This window comes from Hyla sarda, chromosome 3 (genome assembly GCF_029499605.1).
Source record: "Hyla sarda isolate aHylSar1 chromosome 3, aHylSar1.hap1, whole genome shotgun sequence".
NCBI classification, from domain to species: domain Eukaryota; kingdom Metazoa; phylum Chordata; class Amphibia; order Anura; family Hylidae; genus Hyla; species Hyla sarda.
The window spans coordinates 408,850,110-408,867,798 of NC_079191.1; the positions used below are offsets into that span (position 1 = coordinate 408,850,110).

At 44.2% G+C, this 17,689-nt stretch overlaps 1 protein-coding gene across 12 annotated transcripts in view; it reads left to right on the forward strand.

The window, feature by feature from the left end:
- The first annotated feature begins 697 nt into the window (after positions 1-697).
- The window catches only part of HAAO (3-hydroxyanthranilate 3,4-dioxygenase), a 78,058-nt gene continuing 61,066 nt past the window's right edge, over positions 698-17,689 (forward strand). For 2 of the 12 annotated variants that reach the window (XM_056568146.1, XM_056568154.1), the window contains exons 1-2: positions 698-731; positions 7,529-7,675. In XM_056568146.1, the coding sequence (XP_056424121.1) occupies positions 7,593-7,675 (83 nt within the window). In that variant the 5' untranslated portion in view covers positions 698-731; positions 7,529-7,592. The other 10 variants (XM_056568148.1, XM_056568153.1, XM_056568145.1 and 7 more) reach the window with 9 other exon arrangements.

Below are 17,689 nucleotides of genomic sequence, written 5' to 3' on the forward strand. Positions count from 1 at the left end.
GCGTCCTAAAGATCTTAATGTAGAATTTAATGTTACACCTGATTTATTATAATATTATGTATACAATATGTCCCAATCATGTTGTTATTTTAGTGTTGTTTAAGATGTGCTTTTTTCCAGTCTCAAGCGTTCAAATTTTTTCTGTCTCTCTGTTTTTTACAGATGGAAATGCGGATGAAGAATAACACCACCAAAATAAATATTATTATATTTATGTATATGATCTAATTTTGTTCAGAACGGGAAACTGAGAAGCCAATATTTGTAAAAATTACAGCAAACTCATGTCCTTGTTCACACTGATGCGATTTGGAGGCGGTTATGGTGTTGCCCTGCCAAGATGTGCAGAATGGCTTGTCTCCGCATTCCTGATACGTGATCCATAGATGGCGATGCTTTCTTTGTTTCGCTTAGGGGTGATAGCTACCTGGAGTATCGTGGGTTCCCTACGATCTCCGGGCGACTTTGCGGCTGCCCAATATGCATAGTGCTGTGGTGAAGGCTTAATATGGACCGTTTACACCTTATCATTCTGTAGTGCCCTCTTTTTCCACTGAAACGCATTATGCTATGCCCTGAACTAAGATGGCTGCGCACTACCGCCATGCGCCTGCACTAGACGTCTAATATGCCTATTGGCTCCTCGTGTGTTTACTGCCCTGTACTGTGCGCCAGCACACGTGGGACATGGCGTCCCCGAGACCATGCTGAGATGCTGTTCTTTCCTATTGGTGAGTGTAGTCTCCATCCTGCTTGTACTGATTACTATATTTTGCACATGATGATAATTATCCTTGTTTACTCATTTAGCACTTTGGCCACTTTACTGTACATGTAATTACGTACCTATGATTATACACTGATTTGTTGCACTTTATGTATGCTATAAGCTTCTTTTTGATGTATATATTATTTTATATTCTCATGATACAACATTTTGAATGTAAATTGACACTTATGTATCACCCCTATTTATATGCTGCACATTCACTCTGTTACCATGCTTGAAAATGGTCGCATGTGGCGACCGAAACATCACACTTTAGATGGAATAAAATAATCCTATTTTTCACCTGAACCTGAGTGCTGCAACCTTCCTTTGTCTATCTCTCATATCTATCTATCTATCTATCTATCTCATATCTATCATTTATCTCTCTATCTATATCATATCTATCTATATTTTTATTTATAATCTTTTTATCTATCCAGGAAGGTAGGCATCAGTGTGTCTTATTGCTGTGTATTTGGAGCAGTGCAACAGGTATTGGGAATTATCCTCCATGTCTTATGGCACAATGGCCGCTCAATCTTTCTTTTTTAACCTATGCTGTGTGGGATAGAAGCAGTGATTTGTAAAGGAAAATCCTACCCCATGCTACAATTTTTTCTATGAAAACATATATTTTGCAGAACTTCAATACCAAAACCATTGCACAACGAGCCTTGTCTGGGATCTAACTAAACCACTTCCCTTATTTGCTTCCACCTCAGCACAATGTCACATCTATATCGCTGGATTCCATCAAAACAGGAGCATCTGGATCAGGACGGCACCTAATGGGAGGTTTGTATGCACTTAGGATCAGGGGATATCAGGTTATATTCTTCACTTCTAAGATAGAAATGTTACGATAAGTGAAGAATCCTGCTGCTCCTTCCCTCTACACTGACTATCATTCTCGGTTCCCTTTTCTATGATGCATTGTCCTTTAATACTGTAGCTTGTAATAAAGTAGTAAGGCCTTGACACTGATAAAATATATAAGGTGGGGGCCAGCAGCTGGAATACCCACCAAGCCCTGAGAATGAGCCTGATGCCAACTGGGTTATAGACATATATGGCAACAATCGTATGGGAATGGAAACTGTCTTATGGTCCCCTGGGGAAAGGATCTATCTTGTTGGAATCTTATTGCTTACAGTCTCTCTTATTAATCTGATGGCTTTCATGGACCTTTAAATTGTCTTACCTTGCCTACATTTTAGGATTCCAAAATCTGAAATTATATTAATTTGTTATTTCAGTTGAGGTAAGTTGTGCCAATCATAAGACGTCTGAAGCAGAATTTGAGATGCAGCCACCTAGCAACAGAAACCAACATACATAGATATACACATACATTGGTCAGCCTCATGTGTAGGCTCCTCTTGTGCCTACAACAGCTCTAAGTTATTAAAGGGGTACTCCACCCCTAGACATCTTATCCCCTATCCAAAGCGATCTCCCAGCTGCCCCCGGCATTCATTTAGAGCGTCGGGTGCAGTGCCAGACTTGCATGCCCCCTCCCATAGACTTGCATTGAGGGGACGTGGGCGTGACCGTGACATGACAATCCTCCACCCCCCATCTCCAGTCATCCGACACAAAGCAAAGTTTACTCCGTGCACCGAAAGTCTGGGGGGCGCAGCCGAGATCGTGGGGGTCCCCAGTGGCGGAACCCCCACGATCAGACATCTAATTCCCTTTCCTTTGGACTTCCCCAAGCAAGATCACATGCACAGGTCAGAATATGTGTAGAGGGGGACAGTACAAAATAGAATGGAAAAGAGGGGAGGTGCTAAAAAGCATAGATCAATTGGCTAAGTGTAAATATTCGTATTCCCGAGAAGACAGGAAGGATACCCAAGGATGCCAAATAGAGAAATGTTTCTCCATATGGTGTCTAGAGTCAGCTATAAGTTCCTCCTTCCTGCATAGATGTGATACTTCCTGTAGCTAAGACGAGATGGAAGGAGAGAGTGAAGACTTCCATAGCCATGGAATCACCGTTCTGGCTGCCAGAAGCAAAATAGAGATCAATCGGGTGTGACCTCTCGTCGTGTCTACAGGAAGCATGGAGAGAAGAACCTCAGGAGTTTTCGGAAGGCGTACAAAGGAGATGCGTGTTATTATGTCCATCACCTGTGTCCAATATCTATATAAACCAAGCAAATACTCCTAAGTGTCTCAGGGCAAAACAATGAAAATTACAATTTTAGGGACACGTCCCCAAGGACTGCCCTAAACTAGAGACTACCTAACTAAATTATTAAAACTTAACTTTTATTACAACCACTAAATTATAAATTGTGCTTTTGGTACCATAGTGAAAAAATGTTAAAAAGTCCGGTCATCCACAGTGTGACTACAACATAGGTCAAAATTGCCCATATGTCTTGTGATCAGTATCACAGTGGAAAGGTCTAGTTAAGCCAGACAGTGTCGCCACCGCTGACTAGAGAAAACCCCCACCCTGTTAGAATCTTGCTATAGTGTCACTAGGATGCCGATTTATAAAAACATTATAGCCTCTCCTGCTGACGTTTCGCCAGTGTACCCTGGCTTTTTCAAAGAAGTGAGGACAGGATTTGAAAAAGCCAGGGTACACTGGCGAAACGTCAGCAGGAGAGGCTATAATGTTTTTATAAATCGGCATCCTAGTGACACTATAGCAAGATTCTAACAGGGTGGGGGTTTTCTCTAGTCAGCGGTGGCGACACTGTCTGGCTTAACTAGACCTTTCCACTGTGATACTGATCACAAGACATATGGGCAATTTTGACCTATGTTGTAGTCACACTGTGGATGACCGGACTTTTTAACATTTTTTCACTATGGTACCAAAAGCACAATTTATAATTTAGTGGTTGTAATAAAAGTTAAGTTTTAATAATTTAGTTAGGTAGTCTCTAGTTTAGGGCAGTCCTTGGGGACGTGTCCCTAAAATTGTAATTTTCAATATCTATATAGGGAAGGACATGAGAGCAAAAAATTAACCATGTTACCACCGGTCCCTGCACACCTCCAACAGGAATCAGCGACATTCAGATAAAATTTGGAGAGAAGAGAGGGGTACCCTGTACCATTTTGTTAGAACTTTATAATTGGTCTCCTGAGCTTTGCAGGATGTGGAGGTATGGTGACAACGAGAGAGAACTTAGCTCCAGGCTTCTAATTTTCTCTCCCAACCATCGCAAAATGGCTGGGGATCTGTCATGGATGCCTCTGGAACAACTGAATAGAGGACGCTTATGGTTTGAGGTATGGGGGATGAGGAGTTGCACAGACGTTCAAATTTTGTTAGTGGGCTGTGAAGATTCAACATGGGATAAAAGTGACAAAGTTGAGAGTATTGAAAGGACTGCAATGGGGAGGGAGGCACGGTCTGAAGAAGTTCCAAAAAGGACTTCAACCAAGTCGGATTCAAAAGGGGAATAAAGGCGATTCCCTAATCTCACTGAAAGATAAGATAAGTGCGGTCCGAGGAAGCAGGTGGAAAAGAGGGATTGCCAAACAGCAGGATGAAGGGTACATCTGGGGTAAAAAAAAAGGGTATACTCTTAGAATATGAGTGCTGGGCACTAGTTACCGAATAACTGGAGGAAAATTGGTTAACGCAACAGGCAGGGTGGAGTGGTGGGGGAGCCAGGGTAGGAATTTGGGGTCATGTCCCAATTTTTGACCCTCAAATGCTACCCACTGTTTGTCTCACCTATGGTGGAAGCAATCCATAATTCGAGTGAGGACTGACACCAAATAATAGGAGAAATAGTCAGGTAGGGCCAGAACCCCTCCCCTTTACGTCTAATCAACACGTGTCTTGCCAATCTGAGATGTTTATGCGCCCAAACAAAACCTGTCTGAAGAGCAAAAATTCTTTGAAGAATGTCCTAGGGAGGTGAAGCGGGATGCTGGAGAACAAGTACAAGAGACGTGGGAGAACAGTTTTTTCATTATATTTATCCTACCCAGCCATGAAAATTCCTAATGCTCCCACCTAGCTAAATCTCATTTCAACATTTGTAAGAGGGGAGGAAAATTAAGCCTATATGTTTCTCGAAGGTCCGCGGGCACTTGAATATCTAAATATTTAATGGATGTTGATTGCCACTTAAAGGGGTAAGAGGTAAACAGGATATGGAGGGTAGAGAGCCTCAGATTTAGAAGAGTTCAATTTATAGTTACTATAAGTGGAGTATAATCTAATAGTGGATATGAGGGAAGATAAAGTTGTATGCGGGGAAGATAAAAAAAGAAGGAGATCATCAACAAAGGCTGAACATTTGCAATGGCACGGCGGGGCTGACAGACCTTTGATATCAGGATTCTGTCTTATAGCTATGAGAAGATGTTCAATACAGAACACATATAGAAGCGGCAACAGGGGGAGAAAACGATTTTTTAATTACGCAAACATTTCCACCCCATGGCCACCGGATGGCGGCAAAGAGCATTTAAAGTATATAAAAAAATAAAAAAAAAACAGGCTGGATCCTTCATTCGCAGTAATAGCAACAACTGCAATGTACTGTGCATTTTTTTTATGGTACTGCATTTCCATATTTACTGTACATTGTCATCATTTTCTGAATGTAAGGTTTGGATAGGCAGCATAGTAATAGCAATATTACACTTTTTATTGCCTCTTCTGTAAGGTTCATTAAAACTGAGGATACAGAATGCCGGATCTATGCCAACCGTGTAATGAATAAAACTGTGTCCCTGTAACAGAATGTGACACACTTTTCTGCTTTACAGACTGGTCCCTCTCACTCCCTAACCCTAATCCTAACCCCTAATCCTAACCCTAACCTCCAACACTAATCCTAACCCGTAATCCTAACTCTAACCCCTAATCCTAACCCCTAATCCTAACCCTAACCTCCAACACTAATCCTAACCCGTAATCCTAACTCTAACCCCCAACCCCTAATCCTAACCTCTAATCCAAACCCCTAACCCTAATTTTAAGCCCAATCCTAACCCTAGCTCTTATCCTAACCCCTGATCCTAACCCTAACCCTATTTCTAACCCCTAATCCTAACCCTAATCCCCACCCCTAACGGCAATCAGCGGTGAGCTCAGGTCACATTTGGCTACGGGTCACAGTTTTTTTTTCCCCTTCACTTATGCCTCTTATTTACCGTATTTTTCGCCCTATAGGACGCACCGGCGTATAAGACGCACCCAATTTATAGGTGCAAAATAAAAAAAAATAAAGATTTTGAACCCAATAGTGGTCTTCAACCTGCGGACCTCCAGATGTTGCAAAACTACAACTCCCAGCATGCCCGGACAGCCGTTGGCTGTCCGGGCATGCTGGGAGTTGTAGTTTTGCAATATCTGGAGGTCCGCAGATTGAAGACCACTGCATAGGAGGTAATACTCACGTGCCCCCGCCGCTCCAGACCCGTCACCGCTGCCCTGGATGTCGCTCCATCGCTGTTGCCGTGTCCCTGTCGTTCTGGAACGTTTCTGTGCCGGCCGGGTATCCTCGCTCTCCGTTGCCGCCCTCACGTCGTTACGCACGCCAACGCACGTACGCGCCGACGTGATGACGAGGAAGGAGAGCGCCGGCCATACAGGGGATCCCTGAACGGAGAAGACACCGAGGAGGCAGGTAAGGTCCCTCCCGGTGTCCTGTAAGCACTAACCCGGCTATTCAGTCGGGCTGTTCGGGACCGCCACGGTGAAATCGCGGCGGTCCCGAACAGCCCGACTGAACAGCCAGGTTAGTGTCACTTTCCCTTCAGACGCGGCGGTCAGCTTTGATCGCCGCGTCTGAATGGTTAATACAGGGCATCACCACGATCGGTGATGTCCTGTATTAGCCGCAGGTCCCGGCCGTTGATGGCAGCAGGGACCGCCGCGATAGGGGTGTATTCGCCGTATAAGACGCACCGACTTTTTCCCCCCAGTTTTGGGGAAGAAAAAGTGCGTCTTATACGGCGAAAAATACGGTAAATCCCATGCCCCAATTTTACTTATTTCCTCGATTATCTTTACTATTATTATTAATATCATTAATAGCATTATTGTAATTTTATTAAGGTCTAATTTGTTGTTGTTGAGTATTTTGAATAATCATTGTGTATCCAGGCTTTTTTTTTTTTTTTTATAATTTTTTTTTATTTCCTCATATTTAGTAGTCCATATAAAAGGAAAAATAATCCATATCCCTGTCTTCATTTTGATGCACAATGCTAAAAATACCCGTGCACCAGAACAATGAACACACACGGCAAATAAATATCATAAAAAAATAAAAAAAAATAAAAAACGAAGCGACACATAACCCAACAACAGTTACAACCCGCCATAAGTACATTACATTAGGGCCAATGGGTGGCATAGAAAATTGCACCAAATTTATCGTACATCATTATGACGTTATCATAAATCTGGAACATTTGATATCGACATAAATGAACAGGTGCGATCACTGATGATGTATATAGCGTCCCTAATATCTAGGGCAGAGTTTTCCAAACAGTGTGCCTCCAGCTGTTGCAAAACAACAACTCCCGGCATGCCCGGACAGCCAACGGCTGTCCGTGCATGCTGGAAGTTGTAGTTTTGCAACAGCTGGAGGCGCATCGGTTGGGAAATACTGGTGTACATTATATAGTTAACACTTGCAACTATTTTTTTCGGAAATGTTGCTGTGAGCTCTGCCCGCCTTTACCTTTGCACCCTCCAACCTTTGCTCAGTAAACATGCAGTGTTCCAGAAATGCTCGCTCTATGTTTTTTTTCCCTAAACAGTATTCCATCGTATATATATCCCAGATCCATCTTTTCGCCATAAGACGCAAGTCAACGTTCAGACATGGAGTCGAAAGCGATTAATGTAACCAAATGGATAAAAGAGAACAAGGCTTCTTTCCTACCCCCCGTGTGCAACAAACTTATGTAAGTACGAGGGGTTAATCCAGGTTATTGCTGAATGTCATGAACCTATACGGATTTGAATTGTTAGCTCCTGCGGACGGTTTCCTGCACAGACTACAGATGTGCTATAGATAAGATGGACTATAATAGAGATAAGACACATAGGTATTATAGAACAGAGGATACGTGATACCAGTTCTCACAGATATTTCACAGCACTGTACAGAGCACTAGGGGTTTTATATATCAACTGGCTCCAGAAAGTTAGACAGATTTGTAAATTACTTCTATTAAAAAATCTTCATCCTTTCAGTACTTATGAACTTCTGAAGTTGAGTTGTTCTTTTCTGTCTAAGTGCTCTCTGATGACACCTGTCTCGGGAACCGCCCAGTTTAGAAGCAAATCCCTATAGCAAACCTCTTCTACTCTGTGCAGTTCCCGAGACAAGCAGAGATGTCAGCAGAGAGCACTGTTGCAAGACAGAAAACAACAACTCAACTTCAGCAGCTGATAATTATTGAAAGGATTAAGATTTTTTAATAGAAGTCATTTACAAATCTGTTTAACTTTCTGGAGCCAGTTGATAAAAAAAATAAAAAAACGTTTTTTCCTGGAATACCCCTTCAAATTACCCTGTTATGTATTAGAAAAAATAAAGCTAGGTGGGGAAGCAGGGGATTAAATGGGTACTCCGCCCCCTAGACATCTTATCCCCTATCCAAAGTCTGTCCACAGTGCTCTCTGTAGACATATGTTTGCTATGGGGATTTTCTCCAGCTCTGGACAGTTCCTGACATGCACAGAGGTGTCAGCAGAGAGTGCTGTGGTCAGACAGAAAAGAAATCCAAAAAAGAAAATAATTTCCTCTATAGTATACAGCAGCTGATAAGTACTGGAAGGATTAAGATTTTTTTAAAGGGTACCTTTCATCAAAAAAAAAAAACTATTGATATATTATTAATTAATAAGGAGAGGAAATAGCCAGCATGGAAAATTCAGAAAATCCCTTTATTGCATAAAATCCGAAAAGCAGGACAGGCTAACCATGATGACGCATTTCAGGCGTAGACCACCCTTAGTCATACACTCAGTATGACCAAGGGCGGTCCATGCCTGAAACGCGTCATCATGGTTACCCTGTCCTGCTTTTCGGATTTTATGCAATAAAGGGATTTTCTGCATTTTCCACGCTGGCTATTTCCTCTCCTTCCTAAATTGTTGGTGTTGCCGCGCACCTGCCGTGCTGTGGACGGGACTGTGATTTGGTGAGCTTATCTACACATATCTTCATTATAGATTAATGTATGCAGAATAACTTTTCAATTGCATGTTATTAAAAAATACGCTTCTTTCTATTTCATTTTCCACTAGACCACTAGAGGTCTCCCTACTAGCACAGCAGGGTATACTCCTGACTCTGCCTTACTGCATACCCTCATTCATTTTACTATCTGAGCTCCCATCTTTCTTCTCTCTGCACATGCAGTTGTAAACAGAGAGGAGAAGATTCAGAGCTGCCAGCTGAGCTTGTCTGTGTCCCGGCTGCAGTCTAAGATTTAGGACTCCAGCATGAGTCTGAAATCTATAAATAGGGCTTTCGACCAGGACTTGTAGGATACCTCTAGTGGTCATTTTTTTCAAAGTCTAAAATTAAATAGAAAGAAGCATTTTTTTTTTATTTAATAACATACAATTGGAAAGTTATTCTGCATACATAAATCTATTATATATCAAAAGTTTTTTTTTTATGAAAGGGACCCTTTAATAGATGTACTTACAAATCTGTTTAACTTTCCTTTAGTCATCCAGTTGCATTGGTTAATACACGCCAGTGATCAGTATAGGAGATCAGTGTGTGCAGTGTTATGGGGCCCTATGGGACCTATAACACTACAAAAAAAAAGTAAAAAAAAAGTGTTAATAAAGGTCATTTAACCCCTTCCCTAATAAAAGTTTGAATCACCCCCCTTTTCCCATAAAAAAAAATGAAACAATGTAAATAAAAATTAAATATAAACATATGTGGTATCGCCGCACAAAAAAATTCCAAAGTCCAAAAAAGCTTATTTTGGTCACTATATAAGGTCAAACTGTTACGCCGAGCGCTCCGGGTCCCCGCTCCTCCCCGGAGCGCTCGCTTCTCTCTCGCTACCGCAGCGCTCCGGGCAGCTCCACTGACCCGGTGCGCTGCGATACCGTCTCCAGCCGGGATGCGATTCGCGATGCGGGTAGCGCCCGCTCGCGATGCGCATCCCGGCTCCCGTACCTGACTCGCTCTCCGTCTGTCCTGTCCCGGCGCGCGCGGCCCCGCTCCCTAGGGCGCGCGCGCGCCGGGTCTCTGCGATTTAAAGGGCCACTGCGCCGCTGATTGGCGCAGTGGTTCCAATTAGTGTGTTCACCTGTGCACTCCCTATTTATACCTCACTTCCCCTTCACTCCCTCGCCGGATCTTGTTGCCATTGTGCCAGTGAAAGCGTTTCCTTGTGTGTTCCTAGCCTGTGTTCCAGACCTCCTGCCGTTGCCCCCGACTACGATCCTTGCTGCCTGCCCTGACCTTCTGCTACGTCCGACCTTGCTTCTGTCTACTCCCTTGTACCGCGCCTATCTTCAGCAGTCAGAGAGGTTGAGCCGTTGCTAGTGGATACGACCTGGTCACTACCGCCGCAGCAAGACCATCCCGCTTTGCGGCGGGCTCTGGTGAAAACCAGTAGTGACTTAGAACCGATCCACTAGCACGGTCCACGCCAATCCCTCTCTGGCACAGAGGATCCACTACCTGCCAGCCGGCATCGTGACAGTAGATCCGGCCATGGATCCCGCTGAAGTTCCTCTGCCAGTTGTCGCCGACCTCACCACGGTGGTCGCCCAGCAGTCACAACAGATAGCGCAACAAGGCCAACAGCTGTCTCAACTGACCGTGATGCTACAGCAGCTACTACCACAGCTTCAGCAATCATCTCCTCCGCCAGCTCCTGCACCTCCTCCGCAGCGAGTGGCCGCTTCTGGTCTACGACTATCCTTGCCGGATAAATTTGATGGGGACTCTAAATTCTGCCGTGGCTTTCTTTCCCAATGTTCCCTGCACTTGGAGATGATGTCGGACCAGTTCCCTACTGAAAGGTCTAAGGTGGCTTTCGTAGTCAGCCTTCTGTCTGGAAAAGCTCTGTCATGGGCCACACCGCTCTGGGACCGCAATGACCCCGTCACTGCCTCTGTACACTCCTTCTTCTCGGAAATTCGAAGTGTCTTTGAGGAACCTGCCCGAGCCTCTTCTGCTGAGACTGCCCTGTTGAACCTGGTCCAGGGTAATTCTTCCGTTGGCGAGTACGCCGTACAATTCCGTACTCTTGCTTCAGAATTATCCTGGAATAATGAGGCCCTCTGCGCGACCTTTAAAAAAGGCCTATCCAGCAACATTAAAGATGTTCTGGCCGCACGAGAAATCCCTGCTAACCTACATGAACTCTCTCCGCAACACATCATTCCTCCTGACTGCCTGATTTCCACTTCTCCAGCCTCCATCAGGCAAACTCCTCCAGGAAAGACCTTCGTCTCTCCACGCCAACGCCTCGGAATCCTCAAATGGGGTCACTCCTCCCATCTCGCAGGTCATGCAGGCATCAAGAAATCTGTGCAACTCATCTCTCGCTTCTATTGGTGGCCGACTCTGGAGACGGATGTCGTGGACTTTGTGCGAGCCTGCACTGTCTGTGCCCGGGATAAGACTCCTCGCCAGAAGCCCGCTGGTTTTCTTCATCCTCTGCCTGTCCCCGAACAGCCTTGGTCTCTGATTGGTATGGATTTTATTACAGACCTACCCCCATCCCGTGGCAACACTGTTGTTTGGGTGGTCGTTGATCGATTCTCCAAGATGGCACATTTCATCCCTCTTCCTGGTCTTCCTTCAGCGCCTCAGTTGGCTAAACAATTTTTTGTACACATTTTTCGTCTTCACGGGTTGCCCACGCAGATAGTCTCGGATAGAGGCGTCCAATTCGTGTCAAGATTCTGGAGGGCTCTCTGTAAACAACTCAAGATTAAATTAAACTTTTCTTCTGCATATCATCCTCAATCCAATGGACAAGTAGAAAGAATTAACCAGGTCTTGGGTGATTATTTACGACATTTTGTTTCCTCCCGCCAGGATGATTGGGCAGATCTTCTACCATGGGCCGAATTCTCGTATAACTTTAGAGTCTCTGAATCTTCCTCCAAATCCCCATTTTTCGTGGTGTACGGCCGTCACCCTCTTCCCCCCCTCCCTACTCCCTTGCCCTCTGGTTTGCCCGCTGTAGATGAAGTGACTCGTGATCTTTCCACCATATGGAAAGAGACCCAAGATTCTCTTTTACAGGCTTCATCTCGCATGAAAAAGTTTGCCGATAAGAAAAGAAGAGCTCCCCCCATTTTTGCTCCAGGAGACAAGGTATGGCTCTCCGCTAAATATGTCCGCTTTCGTGTCCCCAGTTACAAACTGGGTCCACGCTATCTTGGTCCTTTCAAAGTCTTGTGCCAAATTAATCCTGTCTCTTACAAACTTCTTCTTCCTCCTTCTCTCCGTATTCCTAATGCCTTTCATGTCTCTCTTCTTAAACCACTCATCATCAACCGTTTCTCTCCCAAATTAGTTTCTCCCACTCCTGTCTCCGGTTCTTCTGACGTCTTCTCAGTGAAAGAGATACTGGCCTCCAAGACGGTCAGAGGAAAAAGGTTTTTTTTTGGTGGATTGGGAGGGCTGTGGACCTGAAGAGAGATCCTGGGAACCTGAGGACAACATCCTAGACAAAAGTCTGCTCCTCAGGTTCTCAGGCTCTAAGAAGAGGGGGAGACCCAAGGGGGGGGGGGTACTGTTACGCCGAGCGCTCCGGGTCCCCGCTCCTCCCCGGAGCGCTCGCTTCTCTCTCGCTACCGCAGCGCTCCGGGCAGCTCCACTGACCCGGTGCGCTGCGATACCGTCTCCAGCCGGGATGCGATTCGCGATGCGGGTAGCGCCCGCTCGCGATGCGCATCCCGGCTCCCGTACCTGACTCGCTCTCCGTCTGTCCTGTCCCGGCGCGCGCGGCCCCGCTCCCTAGGGCGCGCGCGTGCCGGGTCTCTGCGATTTAAAGGGCCACTGCGCTGCTGATTGGCGCAGTGGTTCCAATTAGTGTGTTCACCTGTGCACTCCCTATTTATACCTCACTTCCCCTTCACTCCCTCGCCGGATCTTGTTGCCATTGTGCCAGTGAAAGCGTTTCCTTGTGTGTTCCTAGCCTGTGTTCCAGACCTCCTGCCGTTGCCCCCGACTACGATCCTTGCTGCCTGCCCTGACCTTCTGCTACGTCCGACCTTGCTTCTGTCTACTCCCTTGTACCGCGCCTATCTTCAGCAGTCAGAGAGGTTGAGCCGTTGCTAGTGGATACGACCTGGTCACTACCGCCGCAGCAAGACCATCCCGCTTTGCGGCGGGCTCTGGTGAAAACCAGTAGTGACTTAGAACCGATCCACTAGCACGGTCCACGCCAATCCCTCTCTGGCACAGAGGATCCACTACCTGCCAGCCGGCATCGTGACACAAACCTATATAAGGTAGGGTATAATTTTAACCGTATGGACCCACAGAATAATGATAAGGTGTCATTTTTACCGAAATATGCACTGCGTAGAAACGGAAGCCGCCAAAAGTTACAAAATGGCATTTTTTCTTCGATTTTTTTTTCCGTTTTGTCGTGAATTTTTGGGTAAAATGACTGATGTCACTGCAAAGTAGAATTGGCGACGCAAAAAATAATCCATAATATTGATTTTTAGGTGGAAAATTGAAAGGGTTATGATTTTTAAAAGGTAAGGAGGAAAAAACGAAAGTGCAAAAACGGAAAAACCCTAAGTCCTTAAGGGGTTAATCTTAAAAGGGTTATCCCAAGATTAATACTTGATAGGGGCTAGGTATCTGAATGGTGGGGGTCTGACTGCTGGGACAACCACTGATCACAAAAACTGAGGATCCCAGTAAATGAGGCAACAGCAAGCATGCCCAACTGTGGCCCCATTTTTGGGAGCGATGGAGGTCCCTATGGTGGTGCCCCTCACTTATTATATACTCAAGTATAGGTGATTCATTTTAATGGTAGGATAGCCCCTTTAACCTGGAGAGTGCACAACATTTCTGGATTTATTCATTGTCTTGCATAGTTAGTAGTGATGAGCGGCAGGGGCCACATTCCAATTTGCAATATTTTGTGAATATATTGACGAATATTCGTCCTATGTTCGGGAAATTCACATATTCGCTATATTCATTCACTTTTTTTCCATGTGAAAATTTGCATGTGAAAAAAAAAGAGAGAATATTCGTCATTACGAATACATAGCACTATATTCTAAAAAATATTCGCAAAATCGTGAAGTGCCAATATTTGCGATGAAAATTTGCATTACGAATATTCATGCTCAACACTTATAGTTAGGTGCCATTTATAGGACAAAGGGCAAACGATTTTATCTTCTCAATAGCCGACATGTCCTTCGGAGGCACCAAGAACCCATTGAGGGAGATTTATCAAAACCTGTTCAAAGGAGAAGTTGCCCAGTTGCCCATAGCAACCAATCAGATCACTTCTTTTATTTTGCAGAGGCCTTGTTAAAAATGAAAGAAGCCATCTGATTGGTTGCTATGGGCAACTGACCCACTTTTCCTCCTGACAGGTTTTGATAAATCTCCCTTACGATGCTTTTGTCAGTGGATTTAGTTACATAGGCCGGGAAGCCATCTAAATATTTGCCCTAGGTGGAAGAAATCCTATATACGACTCCGAGCTTCTTCAGTATATATATTATATACACCATACAGATAAATGAGTAATTCAAATCCGGTTAGGACTGGCTGAAACTTGGATGTAATACGTAACTATGAGGCCCCAAAGAAAAACATAAAACAAACCCTTCTCAGCTCTACTGTAATGTGACAGAACACTGGTAAGGGTTAAAGGGGTTCTCCGATGCTTAGACATCTTATCCCCTATTCAAAGGATAGGGTATAAGATGCCTGATCGCGGGAGTCCCGCCGCTGGGGACCCCCGTGATCTTGCACGCGGCACCCCGTTTGTAATCAGTCCCAGGAGCGTGTTCGCTCCGGGTCTGATTACCGATGACCACAGGGCCGGCGGCGTGTGACATCACGCCTCCGCCCCCGTGTGACGTCACGCTCCGCCTCGCCATGCAAGCCTACGGGAGGGGGCGTGACAGCTATCACGCCCCCTACCGTAGGCTTGCATTGAGGGGTGGAGCGTGACGTCACACGGGGGCGGAGGCGTGACGTCACACGCCGCCGGCCCTGTGGTCGTTGGATAGGGGATAAGATGTGTAAGCACCGGAGTACCCCTTTAAACCTAGGAAAGAGGAGGGAGACCCCCTGCAGGAGAGGTGGCACAATATACATACAAAGTCCAGAAACAGTTTGCTCAAATCTCAAGGTAACTTTACTTTCAGGAAGGCAACAAGCTTCATAGTTGCAATGCATACAAGCTGGGCACTTCTCACTTCATAGTCTGCACAAGATAGGTGCTGCTTTATGCTCTACACACTTGCCCTATCCCTTTGTGTTTCCCAACCAGTGTGCCTCCAGCTATTGCAGAACTACAACTTCCAGCATGCCCGGACAGCCAACGGCTGTCCGGGCATGCTGGGAGTTGTAGTTTTGCAACAGCTGGAGGCACACTAGTTGGGAAATATCAGCAAAGCCATTTAGTGGCTGCAGCAAAACGTTAGAAAAGAGTATAACACGGTGTTAAAGGGGTACTCCGGTGGAAAACTTTTTTTTTTTTTTTTTAGCTCTTTATAAGTCAACTGGGGCCAGAATGTTAAACAGATTTGTAAATTACTTCTATTAAAAAAATATTTACCCTTCCTGTACTTTTTAGCAGCTTTATGCTACCGAGGAAATTCTGTTCTTCTTTTTTAATTTCTTTTTTTGTCTTGTCCACAGTGCTCTCTGCTGACACCTCTGTCCATGTCAGGAACTGTCCAGAGCAGCCTAGGTTTGCAATGGGGATTTTCTCCTGCTCTGGACAGTTCCTGATACGGGCATCAGGTGTCAGCAGAGAGCACTGTGGACAAGACAAAAAAGAAATTCAAAAAGAACAGAATTTCCTTGGTAGCATACAGCTGTTAAAAAGTACAGGAAGGGTACAGATTTTTAAAATAGAAGTAATTTACAAATCTGTTTAACTTTCTGGCACCAGTTCATTAAAAAAAAAAAAAAAAAGAGTACCCCTTTAATTTCGTCGACTAATCATATTCGTCATAGTTTTAGTCGAAAACTAAGGTAAAAACTAAGTTATGATGAAACTAGAATCTATCGACATTTAAGACAGCTGACTAAAACAAGACCAAAATGTTGATCTTTTTTTGTCCGTATTTAGTGTGCAAACCTTAAAGGGGTACTTCGCTCCAGTCCCCCTGCAATCTCAAGGCCGGTGACCGCGACATATTCAGAACACGGAAACTTGGAGCTTCTGTGTTCATGACATCACGCCAGACTCCCTCCATTCATGACTATGGGAGGGGGTGTGAGGGCTAGTACAGGGATCCAAATCTCAAAGCATAAAAAAGAAAGAGGAGTCAGCTCATCATGTGAATTAATCAAACGTTCACATCTTGACCTTGAGGATCATTCGTAGGAAGCACAGAAGAAACTAGGCCGGGTAACAGGTAAATATGTTGTAGAAAGAGAAGATGCTCCAGCTACCTTAAAGGGTACCTCTCATCAAATAAACTTTTGATATATTTTAGATTAATGAATGTTGAATAACTTTCCAATAGCATGTTAATGAAAAATATGCTTCTTTCTATTGTATTTTTCCCGATCAGTCCTGTCAGCAAGCATTTCTGACTCATGCTGGAGTCCTAAACACTCAGAGCTGCCAGCCTGCTTTGTTCACAGCCAAACAGACTGTGAACAAAGCAGGCTGGCAGCTCTGAGTGTTCTCCTTTGTGAACAAAGCAGACTGGCAGCTCGTAGTGTTTAGGACTCCAGCATGAGTCTGAAATGCTTGCTGCCAGGACTGGTAGGGAGACCCCTAGTGGTCATTTCTTCAAAGTGGAAAATTAAATAGAAAGAAGCATATTTTTTAATAACATGCAATTGTGCATACATTAATCTATAATATATCAAAAGTTTTTTTGATGAGAGGTACCCTTTAAAACTTAAAAACTTTAATAAGTCCATTAAAAATGCAAAGAAAAAGTGCACGGTTAAAGCCAAATGAAACTCTGACATGTTTCGGTTTACATGTAAACCTTAAAGGGGAACTCCAGTGCAAAATTTCTTTTTTTTTTAAATCAGCTGGTGCCAGTAAGTTAAACAAATTTGTAAATTACTTCTATTAAAAAATCTTTACCCTTCCAGTATTTTTTAGCAGCTGTATACTCCAGAGAAATTTTTTTTCTTTTTGAATTTATTTTTTGTCTTGTCCACAGTGCTCTCTGCTGACACCTGATGCCCGTATCAGGAACTGTCCAGAGCAAGAGAAAATCCCTATTGCAAACCTATGCTGCTCTGGATAGTTCCTGACATGGAGATAGGTGTCAGCAGAGAGCACTATGGACAGGACAAAAAAGAAATTAAGAAATTAAAAAAGAATAGAATTTCCTCTGTAGCATACAGCTGCTAAAAAGTACTGGGAGGGTAAATATTTTTTAATAAAAGTAATTTACAAATCTGTTTTACTTTCTGGCACCAGTTGATTAAAAAAAAATGTTTTCCACTGTATATTCCTTTTGTTTCATGGTTATGATGTTTAAACTCATTCCTTCCTGTAGTAATTTCTCTGGTGACTGGAGTAAGCTGGTGTTCAGACGGAAGGCGTTTTGGATCCTCCATCTGGACACCAGATACCCGCAGGGACAGAACTACAGAAATTACTTATCATCTATCTATTGATGTGCCCTTCCCCCCCCCCATATAGCAATGTACCTGTGCCGAACTTAACATATTTTTTTCATATCTTTATTTTTGTGTTTTTCTGCATTTCTATTTGTTATCCAGCACACATGTC